Below are 18,773 nucleotides of genomic sequence, written 5' to 3'. Positions count from 1 at the left end.
TCCGAAAGCATCGTACAACACTATGTCACCCGTAACCGTGGCACATAAGCTTTGTTGATTTCAACACCTTACAATCACTCAAGTTCATATGGATCGACCAGTATATTATCTCAAACTCGATACCTACAAGTGACTTGTATAAACCATCCAACGGTATGTATATATATAAATAATTGGTCTATTGCAAATCAGAACATCGAGTCAAGAGCATGTATCTTGATGATTCACTCACGTTCAATAAACTACCGTCAGCTATCCATCCGAAATTCACATAATTATCAGTAGTTTCACGGAGTAGAACAATTCCTGACTATAGTACATATGTATTAGTAGTACTACGGTTATTGCTTAATCGCGATCGAGAAAATCTCGTAACTAAATAAACAGTATTAAACTTAACAAACTAACTGGAACACTAGATGGAATTCATCCTCTCCGCGGTTATACTTTCGTTTCTTCAGTTAGCCTACTAATGCAAATGCAACTAGAAATCAGAGCATACGGAGATCATATAGACGCTAAACGACTTTCCAGATTTAGCCAAATATGATACCAATATCCACATTCCTATAATATTGATTGTTATTCTATTCATGAGCACAAACTCCTTGTAATACTCATAAGCTAAGCTATTAACCAACAGTTATTACTATACATCTTGATATGACTTGTTTAAGTATCTCTATACTGCATCATTCTTCATTATTATGATCCCACCTTGTTTATCTCATAAATATCCTTCGAGTGAGCTTGCATTTTATGAGTGTTAGGAACTAAGCCAGACATTTTTGTAACTACTATATTTATTTCCCGATCAGTCGCTGCTACCTTTTTTATTTATCTTTCACTTTATCAATACTCGAAGGATTTATATTATTCTTTCGGCAACTTTCGACACTCAATGATACCACTCGATTTGGTATCAAACCAATGTCACATTGATTCTGGTGGGGGAGTACTGTAGTAGTATTGGTTTTTAACTACGCGGTCTTTGAAGCTGAGTGTATAATTTCTGAGGTTTGCATTCACCAGGTAACACTAGGAGGAGATTAACAAATGTGAACGCGAGAAAAAGTAATCGAGATGTCATGCAGGCGCGGTCACATAACCTCTCTCTTATTGTAACAAACACATTACTTTCTTCCCAACTCAAATGTGTTCTTCAGAAGTGCTAGACGTCATACTGATGACTGTCACGATAAGGCGAGTTGGTGTAGAAAATGATGTAACCTCCACTTGAAATTTAAAAGATTAGATAGTCACATTATGATATATCTACAATTTTGGAATTAGGTATATTATTATAGTCGCAAAGATAAATGCATCAATATTGAATGCGACCACAATTCTATGACTCTTCGTGCTTTGTTCACAATAACTGGATCGATGTAAATAGGACGGATTACCAACAATCCATTTTACACGCCACATAATCTATGTTTTGTAATACTGCATTAACTCTGTCAAAACGAATATCATGTCATGATTCTCTTTGTAATGTGTAAATAACCTTCTACTGCACGTTTAAGTTTTATTACATTGTTCCAGTTGTAACTGCCACTTATGAAGTGTGGTAAAATAATATTAGTTTGATATGATTGTAAGGTCCAAACTATGGTTTGGACTACCGGACAGCTGTCTGGATGAGTTAGATACGCGCCCTCGCCCGTTTGAAACCAAAACAAAGTAATTGGGTAAGATGACGATTCTAAACAAATATAACCACTCAGCTATCCAACCAATAATTGTTCAATTGATCAAATCTAAACAATCACCACAAATAAATGTTATTCTATCCTGTCTGGATAGATCACGTACAGATTCGTTCAAAAGGTAATAATTGGTCGCTCTAGAACACAGAGTGTTTTCAATTCTGGAAGAGTGCTTCAATTCACAACCAAAATGCACAATTCCAGTCAACACAGGTCAAGCAATCAAAAGCAGGAACAAACCAAAATGGCTGCCGCCCAGACTTAGTATAAAGTAAAACAACATAAGTGCAGTTCGGGAAGAAACACGGGGAATTAGTGAAGGTGTAGTAAAAACAGAAACTATAATAAAATACAAATATTAACAATTCAAATGTAGTCAAAAAGTTAACAATGTAAAACTAAGAGGATCAATAGGACAAAGTGCAAGTATATACATGGTGGGATTTTCACAAACACACAAAGCATTCAAAATGGATCTTACAATGATCTTTTATCTCATGAAATTCTGTTTGATAACATAAGAAAGTGTTTATCAAATACTGAAGCATTACATACTTCAAAAAGGTCAAAAGATAGAAGAGATGATACTAATTCCTTCAACTTCAGAAACAAAATTCACCTTAACTCTGAGCTAACAGTTAAGCCTAAGTTACTGTAAACGTATTTTTTGTTTCTGAAAAAATATTCAGTTGAAGTAGTCTGTAAAGACTTACTTTTGTCACGAGAACGTGATTGGTGCAATGGAAACAATTATTATAACCAATCGTACCAGTGATTTTCTACCGTATTTTTTTGTTTAACTGTACCAGAATACATACATTCTTTCGTCGATTGTGACCTTGCACGAATTCAGTTACCACACTTGTAACCTGGAACGATCTCGGTATTCTTTCGATACCACGAGATCGCCAACAAATACATCTCGACTACAGCCATCAATTGCCTTCTGATATTTTGCCTACGGTAGATCTTATCGGTTAACTGGCACATAGACTTCCTGTAGTAGTGATAATAGTCATTGACCGAACGATAAACTGTGAGTATATTCCCTGTTGGAACATTGGATATCATTTGTTCACCATTATTTTTACACATAGTTATATTGTTTCTGATTTTGAATGAGTTTTTCTGGCCCATTTATATAGCTTATCTTTGCCATGACGAGACAGAGATCTAAGCTGTTTAAGACGAGGATACTTTCACCTCCCACTTTTCATCTCATGTCAGTCTGATGTGATAATATCGAAGCCTGGTTCTACTATACAGAAGCTTACTCTTACGAGCACGGTGTGATAGACCCACATATACAAATTCTCATTACAGTGTAGGCACTACCGCGCGATATGAACAAATGTGCAACACCTGGTATGTCTACAAGTGATGTTTATGAATCTTATGACACTTTAAAGGAGGCTATCCTCAAACGTGGGGACCTAATAAACTGACAAAGGTTAAACCAGCCTTTCGTAACGACGCGGCTCAGTAACAAAGATTTTTCCACTTGTGAGAGAGGTCACTGGTCAACGGACCTTTGACGAGGGTGCGTCCGGAAAGCTCTCCTTATCAAGGCTTCTCAAACAGGTGCAAGTGATTTTTGTTTCATTTCAGAATAACGCTGTAGACAAAGTGGTTACATGTCATTGTATTCGGGAGATAACAAGGACCCCGAACGTCATGGTCTATTCCGTCAAGGAAAAGCCTCAAATGACACAAAATGACTTTACGGATCTCTGTCATATGCTCACGCGTTATCTTATACGCTCTCAAACTCCTCAAAGAAACTCGTCACGAAAAAGATCTGCCTCTAGGCAATAAGAGGATGGTAATGCTGTTTGGTGTTCGTTTCACGATAAGTATGGCACGTTTTCGAGAAATTGAAGAAATCCCTGCAGCTTCCCGGGACTTAAACAGCCTTTGAGAAACCTCTACATCGGCACGTGTTGACAGGAAACGTTGCCGGAAGACACGGCCGTCTGCTGTGCATCACTGATATGATAATGAAAGTTATATTTCTCGTCGAAACGGACGCAGAAGTAAACTTTCTTCCCTCGAATCCCAGCGACCATCTTCAAAACCTAATCTTAACCTACAAGCGGAAAGTGGAAAGACAATCGCAACATACGGTAAGCGATATGTTTATATTAAGGCAGGTTTACGCAAACCTACGCATTGGATTTTCGTTGTTGCAAATGTTTTTATGCCAGTCATTAGTATAGACTTGCCCCACGATTATCTACTCATTGACACGTGCGAACGAAGACAAGTAGATGGCTATGCTAGATTATACGTTTATGTGACTTTCCTTTCTGTTCGTGGATTATCTCCAGTCACTGTTAAGCAAATGATCGATCCATACTATCAGCGAATATTCAACAAGTACCTCGAACTGTACCAAACGCAACCAAAAACATCGTGCGCAACCAGCAATGCTACACACAACATCACGACTACAGAACGACCTGCATCCTGGAAAGTGCACCGCCTAACTTCCGAAATGCTAAGGTTGACCAGAATTGATAGTCCTTAAACCACATATTCGGAAGTGGAATCTACTAGTGTTGGTTTTCCCACGACACACTCCAGCGACATGGGCCTTACAACTACGATACCCCACCCGATAATCAGCAATCGTGAGGAAATTTTTCTGCAATTTGACAACCCGTCTAAAACAACGTGCTCTGGAAGGAGAGCAAGGATTCTGGAACACTTAAACGATTACTGCGCCTAAAATACTGCACGACATTTTGTTTTATCTCGTTTTTTATTGTTGTATCAAAAAACAAACTGGAAACAAATACTATTTTTCCTAAATTTTTCATATATTTGTGTAAGTAGTGAGCAAAAAATTTTTTATTTAACAGTACGAGTGTATACCAGTTTGTCATTTTTCATTCTCACGTTTTGTGTCCTTGTGCACGTACAAGTGTATTTTGACATGCACTTTGGGCCAAAGAAACGTGCGACTGAATAGCACAGGCTATGTCATTTAAGGTAATTTATACCCTTGATATAATTTGTTTTCCTCCATAGGTTAGGCACCGAATTTGAGTTTTGATGCAATTGAATATTAGTCACTCAAAAACGCTTCGTAAGCTATACAGAAGGATGTAGTCCGGCCTTATCAACCAAATTTGTTCGTGAGCACTCTGTTCAGATAAAACACTGGAATTTGGCGGTTACATTCAGTTGAGGTCAGATCAAAGGACTGTAAGGCAATTACACTGAACGAACCCACAAAACAACTTGTTAACTTCAAGTCATCCAGCTGAAAAGCTGTCAGTGATAGAGTCCCACGTGGTACAGTCATGAGAAAAATAATATTCCTCTTGTATCCAACCGACTATACTAGTCTCCTATAATCGATTCTGTTATATGCTGACGATATCAAGATATGAGGTACTGCGGAAAACGAAGGTGACATATTGAAGCTTCAAAGCGACTAGCAAAATTTATCTGAATGTCCTAGAATTTGGTAGTCACTGATGAATATTCACTGATAGCATCATGATTCATATTAGTTGCCAAGGCACAGGTAAATGCACACTAAATGATGTTGAGTTCCATGTGCTCCATACACGCATTGACCCAGAGGTCTCCGTCATCTAATATTTGAAAACCATTGCACACTGCCCTGAAAAAGCTGTCATCGTTTTGGATTTCGGATTCAATATACGATCACCCTTAAGTCTAGTGTTTTAATGCAGAAAATCAGCTCTTGTCCAGAAAAGACAGATTCGTCGAAAGCGGTTTGGTTAGTCGCAACCAAATTGATTTCCGGTGTTCGAAAACTACGGTGTGATCAGAGATTGGAGAAACGAAGCCTATCCCACTTCTCATATAAAACAATTTAATGTGATTTGATCACAGTTTCTAGATTGCTTAATAATAGTTCTACGCCTGACATGACTTCAAATTTGTGTTCTGAAACAGGGAATCAATGAAGAAACTGCATAATAGTTCGCAGGCTTACAATAGACGACTTGTCATCGAGTAAAACGTTTTACATCAACATGAAGTTATAGATCCATCTACCGACAGATCCTAAAGAAAGTTGAATAAACTTTGAGACTCCTGTCCAAAAGGTTGATGAAACTCATTGGACATTTTTTTGTTCCTCAACTGAAATTGAACTAAAAATCGGAAACAATCAGACCCTAATATTAATTACTAACGTAAACCACGTGAAAAGGGCTTTGGTGCAATTTCTGATTCCATAAAACGCAATCAAATAAAATACAAAAAAGAATCCACGCAGACAGTATGTCAGTTTGGTTTCCGTTATTGGATAAAACATTGAAGAACAGATTTGTGATTTATTGGATATTGACCTGAACTGTAATCGGAAGCCGCTTGGTTTGCAGGGTTTGCTACAATGCTCGAACGAGTCTTCATAACTCAGGTTGTACATATTTGGAAAAAATTTTCAAAGGACTTTCAGTTTACTGTTATTAAGTCATGGCCTAACAGTTTTTGAGGGCTAAGTGTTCTGTGAGTATATTTATATGCTATCTTCAAAGTGACCTTGACCAGTAGATAGTGGCTCTGCTAACTTAGGCTTATCGGTTTCAGGAGTACAGGTTGATTACAACTAATTAACATATGCAGTAAAAATAGCACTATTGCTTGGTGATCCGAAAACGATTGAATATGGAAAACAAATTTTAAAATAATTGTTTCTGATACATGTAGTTGTGAAACAAATGTGTTAGCTGCACATAAACAGACTATAAATTCTATCACCCAAAGTCATGAGTAAGCTGTGTGTAGTGTATACAAACAATAGAAGGAAGCTCTGCACGGATTTAGTATTTTTCATAATACCTTCGCATATGTATCCTAAACTGACTCTTCGAATAATATAACTGATATATTGTTATCATCTATTAGTCTTGTTTCTTACAATAATGGCGTAAATTTGACATATGGTTGGTGATGCGTTCCTAAGTGCCTGTCAGGTGATGCAGTGTACTTATTGAACATGATTCAAATTGTTCTGGACGGAATAGGATCTTTCGCTTAGCGGGCTTCTGTATCTAGTAACAGTGGATCACCGATACCTTCAGGTAGGAACCTAGGTGTACTGACGATAAAAGGGGAAAAAGAAGAAAGTTGGTAAATCGACTTACCAACTTTTCTCTATGATCATAGTAAGATACTGTCCTCAGTCGTTAAGAGTATGTCAGTTCTTCTGCGAAGTCGCCTGAACCAGCTCAGCTGGCAGCAAATTCCAGCATTTGACTACTCTTAAGGAGTAGAAGATGTATATATGACCTGTTCTCCTGTGTTGTCTTCAGTTTCCGGGCATTACCCCTATGGTTTATGTTGAGACTAAGTCCAAGTAGGTATATATGGGGATGTGCAGAAGTGTCAAGGATGTTGCAGGCCATTAGAAGGTCACCTCTAAGACGCCTGTACTCCAATGGGTGAGGGTTCAGTGATTGGAGGAGCCCTTCATAAGGCTTTAATTTGAGTCCTCGAACTGGTTCCGTGGCTCGGCGTTGGATACGTTCCAGAGTGTCCTTATCCTTTTGGAATGTGGGAGGAAATACTATTTTTTCGTACTCTAAATGGGGACAAGTAAAACTGTTGGAGATTATGTCGAAAGTTCCTCCATCGAACTGACCGGAAATGAGCTTCAAAGTTACCAGGGCAAGGTTTGCTAGGGGGGGCATTTTTGTCACAGTTGGTGTAACACTTTAAATCATAGGGTACCAACACTCCTAGATCTTTCTCAACTTGGGATACCTCTAGAGGGGAGTTGCGTAAGTTGTAGTTTGCAAAATGTATCAGATGGACTACTTTACACTACGAAGTGTTAAAGGTAAGCCTGTTGTCATCTGCCCACCTGTAGAGTCGAGTCAGATCTTCCTAAAGTGCCAGTTTACCCTCTTGGTTACGTACTTCTCTCCAGAGTTTCACATCATCAGCGAAAAGCAATAAATCTGACGATGCCTGCTTTAGAAGATCGTTTACATAAATAAAAAGCAGAGGTCCTAGTACTGAACCCTGGAGGACCCCACCAGGACATTCCATAGCCTGAGAGTAAGTGAAGTGAACCCTGACCTTAAAATATCGATATTTTAAATATATGGTGAGCCAACAAATTAAAGGTGATTTGATACCTAGTCGTTTGAGCTTATTGATAACACATATGTGGTTGGCCCTATCAAAAGTTTTTGAGAAGTCATGGCATATGACATCAACCTTCCCTTTGCGACCAAGGATGGTTGTCCATCTCTCTAACACAGTCAACAGGTTGGCTATACAAGTGTGACCTTTTCCGAAACCGTGCTGTTGGGGGGTGAAAAGAAGTTTATGGATAATGAGTAGTCGTGTATACCGTCGTATATCAAGGACTCCATAATTTTTGAGGGTGTAGAGAGAAGTGCTGCCGATCGGTAGCTTGAAGGTTCGCTGCGAACTCCTTCGAAAATTGGTGTGATGTGGGCCAACTTACAAATTTCCGGTGATGTGCCTCGACTTAGCGAATGTGAGAACATAACACTAAGCGGTATTGCCAAGATTGAAGCTGCTTCTCTCAGTATAGCAGAATATAAACTGTTGTATTCTCTAATTGGTTTAAGCATTCTTGCTTTCAATTATGAGCCATTGTTTCGGACTCCACGAAGTTTGGGCATCTAAGTAGTGTTATCAGTCAATAGTCTTTTATACAGATATATATTTTTTCTGAGTCACGTCCCGCATACTTTCCGTTTAGGATTTGCTATTTAATCCGTACCGTGTTTCAGAGAATCGAACTTTTTCCATAACAGCTATTATTCTGTATACCTTTCTCCCAATACCCAGGTCCCAATTATATTCAGTATATATCTCAAGTGTAGCTTTAGAATATTAACCTTTTTAAATTTTTTTATATCCTTTAATGTGCAAAAATGAAATAAGTGCATCTTATGATATGGAAAAACGCGAACTTTTGCGTGAGGCTACTAGACGTCCTTTAGATGATGCAGCTAAAGAGAGGAGACAGAGAAAAACTCTTAGCTTGTTGGAACAAGATAATCACATTGAAGAACCCCACTCAGATGTGAAGGGAACGAAGAGACCACAATTTGGAGATGAGGTTTGGATAGTTCTTTAGCATCAGTTTACCACTTTTCGTTTTAGGATGAAGATATTTCAGCCAACAATAAGCGCCGAAAAAAGAAACGCATATCGAATATTCGTGCACGCTGTAGGAAAACGTTTGAGATTTTACTGGATGAAGAATATCAAGCAACGAAAGGAGGAACTACTGGTGCGTGCTATTTTACGGCTGCCGTTCCTCCGAGCAGGCTACCCAGGAGGAAGTTTTGTAATGTTTGTGGTTTTCAAGGTCTATATAACTGTATAGTTTGTGGTCTACCATACTGCAGCAGGAAGTGTTATGAAATACATTCAGATACGCGGTGTATGAAATGGGTCGCTTAAATAACCCTCGTAATATTACGATCACTTGTAAATATATTTCAATCCTTAAACATGAGCTTCAACAGATTGTTTTGGGTATATTTGTATGTTCCGTATTCTATATCGCACTTATAATCCTGGCTTATAGTTAAGCTTCACTCTTCCACGTTACCGTACGTAATATTTTCTAACTATAGTGTTAAGCAGTCATTTCGATATACTTTCTGTCTGTCATAACTTGTGACCCGTGTGCCCTGTTAATGTATGACGCGATGATAACGCTAATTAGAGAGCAATGAATTATCGACCGGACCAATGATACATAAAACCTGTGCGAGCAGTCTAGAATACTTATCGGTCCTGCTTCCTTCCTATCCCAGCCAGTTAAGTCCAAAACACCAATCTCAGCCTCTGCGGTATGAATCATTTATTTCAACCATACTGGGTCTATATACCAACCAGACAGACCACACTGTACCATAAAATATGAAACAACATTTGTACAAGAACTAGCCAAATGTGGCTGTGAATGTAGGAGATAGTAATTGATAGACAGGGCATAATTCAAGAATGGTGAATCGTGTAATATTAGTTCATTGGTCAAAATAGAGCTCATAATAGGAAGGACATGAATATGTATAGTTTAATTATTTAACAATTATACGATAAAAATATACGCATAGTATTGGTCCATAAATGGATCCCAAAATTTACCATTCATTATTCTTATCGGGACATAACACTGTCTTCTAAAATTAGGGGTTATTCAATAATGATAGTGTTTGCTTTATTGAATGATAATTAACTATGAAGAACAACTCATTAACTACCCATATGTCCGTGAACTTTCTCTGAACAACATTTGTTGGTTAGGGGCTAACAATATGCCCTGACTACCCAAAACTTAACAGATATATCTAATTCATGTCTACTACCCGACGGTTAAATAAATAATCCAATCTGCTAAGTACGGGTTTTTGTCGTTAAACTGTGCAAGGAGAACCACCTATACTAGTTCATGAGGTGTTACATTTCAGTTACTTGCACGCACCGTGTGCACATGTGGAGTTGATTGGTAAATTTCTCGCGTCTATGTTTCCTAAGCCCAATGTAGTGCTTTGCTCATGATGATTCTTAATCTCCTGATATATAGCGAATTACGTCCCATCTTGTGTTGTATTTACTAATCAATAGTGTATATTATCCGAGATTATGCCTAATTTTTGAGTAGAATAAGTCCTTCACATGTTTACAAATAAAATTAGTGAGAGAGTAACGAAAATGATTGGTTTTTAAGTATTTACAACTACCTGATCGTAGCTAATCCCTTCACTAAGTGGTCGGGCTTGTGTGCTGTGGTGACTCAAGAGAGCTATGTTGGGTGAAGCATGCCATCTTGAGATTCTATACAATATCACATGCTAAATTCATCAACCAGGAACCCGATAATAGTTTTTTTATATTTCGCGTCAACTATTCCGTCCATAGGTATCATTACTAAGGTTTGACTTAATAATTTCAAATAAAATGAGCGTTGGGTAGATTGCTATAAATAAAAATAATATATTTGTAATATCCAAATGAGTAGAAAATTAGATCTTTCTGGCGTTTCGTGGCTCGGTGTGAGCTACTTCTTCTGGGAATCAGAAACATCTGATTTTCTACTCATTGGGATATTACAAATATATTATTTTTATTTATATTCCGTCCATAGTCTAGCGTTGTAGACTTGACGAAGCATACGTTATGACATGCACAGCTAACTTTTAGTTTATGTAAGCTACAATCCTATTGGTCCACCTATCTGCAAGCTTTTCTCTGTACTTCGCCTTGAGTCCGAAGAGAAGTCATTAACTAGGCTTTTACCATTACTTATTTCAAGCACATGTGGGTTTATACACAGATGTATTGGACCACATTACACTATAAAATAAATTAAGAATATTAGCTGTACAATAACGGTTAGTGACTTAACAGAAAAAATTAAACAGAAGTTAGAAGGGGTGTTCCAGTTATACAGTGATTACTCGATAGGAGTGTATACAATATTGACCCATAAAATAGTTACGGAAGTTACTATTTTTCCAGTCTTTGCTCTGATACACCAAAACCCTTGTTCCTTTAGGTACTATCATGTCAGAAAGGCTTGTTAGGAATTGATAGTACTAAAAGCAACAACCCTAAGTTCGAGAGCGTAGTCGTATTGCCGATGGTGCTAAAGTAAAACAACAGCGGGGTGTTTCCCCAGACAGCCATTATCTGCATTCTTAGAATAAAGCGAAGGGGCTAGAGGAGATCGGTCTTAAAGACAACACACCTCACCCCATGAATTTCCATTGCTGGGGTAAACCCGTTAAAGTGCGGATTTAACACATCAAAGACTGAAAATTAATTTGTGGCCCACCCCAGGAAGTTGTCTTTCGGACTCTGAAACCGCGCTCCCACACCAGAATTCTCCAACCATCTCTGTTCTGGGCCGTCCCCGCCAGTTGTTTAAAATCGCTATTCATTCTTTTGATGTACCTCCCATTCCCAACGCTGTGTTCCTTGGTATTCCCCCTTTTCTTTTCCCTTCATGATGCCAAGTTAGGACTTGCTTCGTGATGCAGTTTAATGGTTTCCGCAATGTATGTCCTATCCACCTTCGACATCCTTCCTTAATTTATCTTCCAGATGGAAGTTGGTTTGTTCTCTGTCACATTAGGTTGTTGCTGATGGTATCCGGTCAACGGATCTTGGTTACTCTGCGTAGACAACTGTTTATAAGTACTTGTACTGTTTCGATGATGGTTGCAGTTGTCCTCTAAGTTTCAGCTCCGTACCAGATTACTGAGGTCGCTGTTAATCCAGTTTCTTTTTCAGGTACATCAGGAAGAAGAATCTTTCTGTTATATGGTCGACCGAGAAATAGTAACCTCCCGAACACCATTAACTAGGCTTATTTACTTCATTTTGCCCAGATCGACAGAATTCGATCGTCACTAAGTTCTAGAAGAGCATGATATTGGTTACTACTCAGCGGTCATTCATTGTAACAATCTAAATCCTGCGTGTTAGTCGCGGTTCAAATGGCCTATTAATAACGCATTTGACAATGGCACTGGGTGACTCACGTTCGAATTTCGTTTTGGGGATCAATTTCCTCCAAATTTCAAGTGTGATCTGCTGCAAGTTCCAGCTAGTTAAAAGCTTATGTTCAAGTTTCCTGGCAATTACCGTCAACAACTGAGTTCAGACATGCCAGTATTCCACGGTTTCTATTTTTCATGAAGGTTGGATGACGTTTGTCTCAACTGATGCTATACCGTTTTTCAAGTTTAAGTTGATTTACATTCGTATGAGGACTTATAGAGCATCATCTCATGTGATATGATACTGACGATCCCCATTGTCACTACTCATGTTCAAATTTGTCACAGATATAATGGTGTAAGTGATTATAACTACTTTCGGTTTTCTTGTATCGATTTCTCTTGCTCATGGTTTATCATTAAAGTCGTAAGCTGATCAGTTCTGTTGGTGAGCGTGACTTTCGAAAGTTTTGCGTTATCATCTGTATTACTTAAATCGTAGTAGGTAGCATGCAATTTGAACATAATTTTCTTTTAATCATCCATCAAGCTATCAAAGCTAATCGACATACATACATTGTATCCATAAATAGATAACATGAGTTAGTCATTACTGTTTCCGTTATCCATTTTTATTCATCCAATACTTCTATGTATTTTGACAATAATAATACTGTACCAGACAATTAGGTTGAAGCATCTGATGATGTTGACTTTCCATCAGTAGCTATTCTAATTGTTTTCAAATATTGAAGTGCATACATCCATGTTTCATATAAGTAGTAATGTCATATGCAGAATATTTGTTTGAAATTGCAGTTTTGAACTTTAGTACTGATCTATTGCAATGGGAAATACTGAGTTGCTTAAAATTTATGTGGTGAATCATAGAAGGTATCAAGTGAGCATATCGTCAGTTAACCCTAATGCATCTAGCTATATTGCTACTTTCGGTACATAAAAATCATCGTGCAACTGATTCCCTCCATAAATTTAAGTAAAAAGTGGATCCAATTGTATTTTGCAAATATTTTTATTGTCTTTTCTTAAGCACATATATAAAAAGTGTAGTGCAGCACATCAACGGGTAACTGGAAAACTAAATTATCTATTCAAAATTAGATTAAATAGGATTTATCAGTAACACTGTGATGTATATTTATTTCTTTTGGTCAATAATTTATCGACTTCTACCTTCAAATTTCATGTTATATTTGAATCTTGATTTCATATTGTCTATCAAACGGTTTGTTAGTAGTGTCTGGATTACTAAATATTGTAAAAAACTTGTCTAGAATGTTCACGTAAAGGATTAGATACTCTTGACGAACATACATACATATAATTGATAAGCGCAAACTTTGCAAAGACAGCTTTCTCAAAGATGTAATAAAGGAAACAGTTTAGTCGCTTCATATGGCATCCTTATCTACAGTTCGTTCTAAAGGCAAGTGGTTTTCATGTACTTTTATTGTCAGAGATTAGTTAAATACTGTTTTATCGTAAAAACACATTTGGTAATTTCCCTAGCAATATCAAGTGCCTTCTCTATGTGACAAGTGTTTGATGAGCTGATGGAGATTTTATTAAAGAATTAATCTTACATAGTTAATGACCCAAATTGTTACTTTAAGACTGTCTATTATATCACAGTTTGACTATTAATTTCCAGACAACGGGTTTTACAGATCACTTTCGAAAGCAGACACATTTTTTCTCCTTTTATGTTATATAAGTCACAATGAGGTTTTTATATAAAGGAAATTAAGAATTGTTATGTATGTAAGTGTCCTCTGAGTGCTGACTTGCACTTAGTACTTAAAACCCTGATTCTAACGAAGCTTAGTTAAAACACAAACAGTACTGGCATGGATTTATTTGACGACGGAAATAAATCGCAATAGTATGTGAATACACCACTTTTATATTATTTATTTGCATAGAGATTAACAGTCGGATTTGTATAATTTAATTTGACTGGCTGACTCCTAAAAATGTAATTACATGTCTCAGATGATTAGGGAAAATGAATTTCATGCGTCATTCACAATTCGATCAATTAAGTAACTACTCTCCATATAAAAAAATGTTAAAGAGCCTTTGAAAAAATTCGATCAACATGCTATATTTTAGAATCTACTAAATTTTCAGTTGGAGCTTTCAGAAGTGACATTTTTGAAATTTTGGTGTTTTCAGATAAAATTGTGGTCACTTGACGAAATATTCTACTTGGAGCTATCTGTTGACCGTGTTTAAAACGGGTTCAAATCTCTTCTCTAACAGATCTCCCAATATCCATATAGTATCTTATCATCGATAAGATGGATTATAAAGATACACCCAAATACTCATCCTTGTTATTAACTCACTTTTCTAAATTACAGTCAACTCAGTATCCAAATATTTCACCTAAACTTTGTCTTCACGTAGTATTTCATACACCCGCTTGATAACTAGATAACAGATATACATTGTCTTACTGGAAATCGTAAATTATCTAACTTACAAATTTTCTGTCATAATTAGTACACTGAGATAATAAATAAAGGTTATTATTTTTCTTTAGTGAATCTTCGGACCTAAAATTGTGACATTCGATGAGGATAGAAATAACGGATAAATATGTATATATTTCCGAAGCCAGTTGCCAAATTGTTACTTTAGTAATCAACAATAATTTGTTTTCACGTGTAAGTATCTATTAGTTTTTTCATAGATTTTCCTTGTTTTGTTTTCCTATAGTATCCCCGAAATATATGTATATAGTATGGTAAGCAAGACTATAATTTACGGATGTTGTTTGAGCGACGCTAAAGTGACGTTGAGAAAATTTACCTAACCAATAGAATGAAATGAGGATTATAATTTAATGTAAGGAATTAGGATTTACGGTTGGACGTTAGGGTTTCCATCATGAACTATTCTATTTAGCCATATGGATAAGTGGATTTCGAGCCAAAATCCAAGACTTACTATCTTAACTAATTGGTTCGTCCAGAAATTGTGATCTTGCAGTATGATGTTGACACAGTAATCGTTATTATCGATCTCCTAATGTCTATTATATTCCTATCCGCTTACATTGTGTCATTTACTTCGTAACTTCATTTACCATGCTAATGACTAAACTCTCATTGTATTTGGAAGCCAAATTATATAAACAAGGTACATTACTAAATTAAAAATATGTTGAATTATCTCTTCCCTAATTATGTATATCTTTGGTGTATGCTTTATAGACTAGAATAGCACCATTTTAACCTTTAAGCTTCCTGATAAAACGATTCATCCTTTATACTGATCAGGACTGGTTGTTTGACAAGTAATACGATTATATTTTATTGCACACCTACGCACACATAACCATGTCATTTGTCGCGGAAAAGAAGATTATATTATATATATATTAGCATTTATAAATTTCTGAATCAATATTTCCCACTGACATTTCAAAAAGCTATGTTTGGGATCTAAAAAACTTTAAGTTTCTTTCTTTACAATGTAGTGAACCTGGCTCATCAATGAATAATGTTGTATAGTTTAAAGAAAGATTCAGTATTTTCCATTATTGAATTATGTTATTTATACTGAGTTCTAAGGTAAATCGACGACATAGAAAAGAGAATGAATTGGCGTTGTTGATCGTTCTGTATTTTGGACAGATTTTTCAAAACAAAGATATACTTTATTAAAGATAACCACACACAAACACATTATTGCATTATGTGCTTCGTTGCATGCTTTATTTATTCAATGATTGAATATTAGCTATTATCCGGGCCAAATGTTGGCACATATCCCCCATCCCACCTACCTTATTTCTTTTTACTTATTTTATGATACCTGGATATATAATGCTGAATACAACAAAGCAAAAAAAATTTCATTCTAGTCCGAATTTTGTGTACATATTTTTGTAGGAGAGGTGTATGTGTTACACTAAATATTGCTGTATGAAAGGCAGGTCGAAAATATCGAATGAGAAACACTAAGAAGGAACCATTAAAAAACAACATAAAAAAGTAAATCGTAATTTTTGTAGGCTGATGTAAAAGCGTAAGTTCTAATATTTGTTAACTGACAAATATATATATATATATATATATATATATATATATATATATATATATATATATATATATATATATATATATATATATATATATAATAGAAAGGTAGATATACGTATGTATATATGCACACTTTTCCAGCAGCATAAGTACATACTGAACTGCATAATATGTGTACACACCCATATGAATTGAATGAATATGAATAGAGAGGTGGGCTATTTTTACATTCATAGGTGTACATTGTTTTTGAATACAGATTATACTTATCTCTAGGGCTTACGCAACAATAACCGGTATATCATCACACTTTATGTTTTATCAAAGACAATAATAAAATCAAAAACAACATACTGGGCGCTCTTTAATTAGAGCCCCATAAAAAGACCAAATATAAGATATCGTTATTGCTGAATAATATGTATCTGTATCGTTGGACTAAGAACAATCAACTTCAAGTATACTTAACTAGTTTTGTGTGGATTTTTCTACTATCTAACACTCCTGTCAATAGCTTTTTAGAGAGATTGCAAACAGCACCTCAGGGTAAGTACAACTGTTTTCGTCAATGTTCGTTTTTTTTTTGCTGAGGTGCGTTCATAAATCTACCCATTCTCATTGTTTCTTTCATATTAGTATTAACAGTTTATCTAGCATTCTTATTGAGTATGATGATGATTCTTTTTTACAGTATATTCTCAGCTAGACAAGAACGTATTTACAAATAAACCATGTAATTGTGATCTGATTTGAGTGTTATGATCAATTCATTAGTTCTATCTAAAGCTATAAATAAATATAGTTTAAACAACTCAGTGGTGTGAAATTTTGTATTTCTTTGTATGATATCAGTAAAACTCATTCAAAGTGCTTACATATGGTTATATTTTGTATTGCTCTAAGAAATCAAATTAATGTTACAATATCAGCATTTTTGAATAGAATCAAATTATACGTGTACTTAGATCTCCTATTGCACAATTTTTCTAAACCATTGTAATTAGTAAGTACTTAATTTACTGCAAGTTCTAGTCTTTAAGGTTAAAAACATGTTTTGTCTTTAAAAAAAATGGAAATATTAAATGCGTTTTGATACTCTACAAATTTACAGGATAAAAATCAAAGTAGAAAACCGCGTTTGAGGCAAACTGAAATACATGTTTTTTATGAATGTTTATCGTAACAATCACAAATTGTTTTCTTTTGAACAATTCCACAGTTATGTAAAAACAAGAAAGAAATCTAAATGGTGAGTTAATCTCAACGCGCGTCAAAATAATCTAAAGATAGTTTTTAGTGTCAAAAAGCTATAATGCTTGCTATTCACTAACCTTTATTTCCGAGTTGTTAGCTACTTTTCTTATGACATGAGGGAGGTACTAGGTGCATGACTTGAACTAGCTGGATTTTGTTCAGATAACTTCAAAATGAAGAGAGTAAAAGATGTTCTGATGGTTTATTAGACCTATACTAGGATAAAACCTAGAAGCACTGATAATAATCCACAAATAAAAGGTAAATCAAACATCGAAAGGTTGAACTTTCTGTGATCCTTTTGAAAGGTGCTAAGATTATCACAATTTGGGTTGGCGTTTGTAAGATTACTAGTTGTTCAAACAAGCATTAGCTAATAAATTTATTTACCTAAATGATAATAGACAAAATTCGTCATTAAAACAGTATGAAAATAAGGAATAAACCTTAAAAAATATCATCAACAATTCAAGTTGAAGATAACGTGAACTAAATGAAAATTCTTATATAAGATTAGAGATTTTGTAACGAAGTCGTTTGTAATCGAGATTTATCCAGGTTCATTTTGGTAATAATAATAATGATCGCTTATGAACCTGTGTTTACAGTAAAGTAATGTACTACTTGACTTGCATAATACGTTTTACCCTTTCTGTTTATGATAGGAAGTCATGAATGAAAACTGTGTGTAGATCTGCGCTAAGCAGATGAGAAAATTTGACATTAGTTACCATATTGTACCACTATTCCCTTTAAGACTAGCGTAAATTTATGATAAATGAATAAAACAGTCCATAAGATTTCACACATAATTCCTCTAGTCATTCGAAAACTGTAAGAATAAAGATCTGAGTACAATATCATGAATTCATTTTGCTTTATGTACTTTCTCAACAACTGAAGGAAAGTTTTAACATGTAAACTTGAATCTATAAAAGTAAAAATCTACCAGTTAATACAAGCACGTATCCACTGATTTATCCCAATGGTTGATTCAAACCTGTCTTCTTATTCTGTATTTTGCCATAAAATATCACCATCTTATTTTCATTTTGTTTAGATTTACATAATTTCTAATATTTTATTTAAATAATCACCATGGTTAACTAGAGATTGATTTAGTTTCTTTCCATGAATTTCATTCGCAATTTTCAACATTTAAATATGAACAGTCTTCTACAGATAAATCACACGTTCAAACGTTATCTCGAAGTAACACTATTTTTCAGGTAAATATAACTTAAAGTTTTATAAAATAA

The 18,773-nt window shown here is 35.5% G+C and overlaps 1 protein-coding gene across 2 annotated transcripts in view; it reads left to right on the top strand.

Annotated features, from left to right (window-relative positions):
- Positions 1–5,956: 5,956 nt before the first annotated feature.
- The window catches only part of ZNHIT1 (Zinc finger HIT domain-containing protein 1), a 68,687-nt gene continuing 55,870 nt past the window's right edge, over positions 5,957–18,773 (top strand). The window contains exons 1-3 of one of the 2 annotated variants that reach the window (XM_051209189.1): positions 5,957–8,793; positions 8,838–12,548; positions 14,757–16,270. In XM_051209189.1, coding sequence (XP_051074624.1) covers positions 8,596–8,793; positions 8,838–9,140 — 501 coding nt within the window. In that variant the 5' untranslated portion in view covers positions 5,957–8,595 and the 3' untranslated portion in view covers positions 9,141–12,548; positions 14,757–16,270. Of the gene's footprint in view, positions 8,794–8,837; positions 12,549–14,756; positions 16,474–16,519; positions 16,807–18,773 lie in introns of those variants that run through there. The other variant, XM_051209188.1, reaches the window with a different exon arrangement.

The sequence above is a fragment of the Schistosoma haematobium genome, chromosome 1 (genome assembly GCF_000699445.3).
Source record: "Schistosoma haematobium chromosome 1, whole genome shotgun sequence".
Lineage (NCBI taxonomy): Eukaryota > Metazoa > Platyhelminthes > Trematoda > Strigeidida > Schistosomatidae > Schistosoma > Schistosoma haematobium.
Note: the sequence above shows the minus strand (reverse complement) of the source record. Positions and strands in the feature narration are given on the sequence as shown.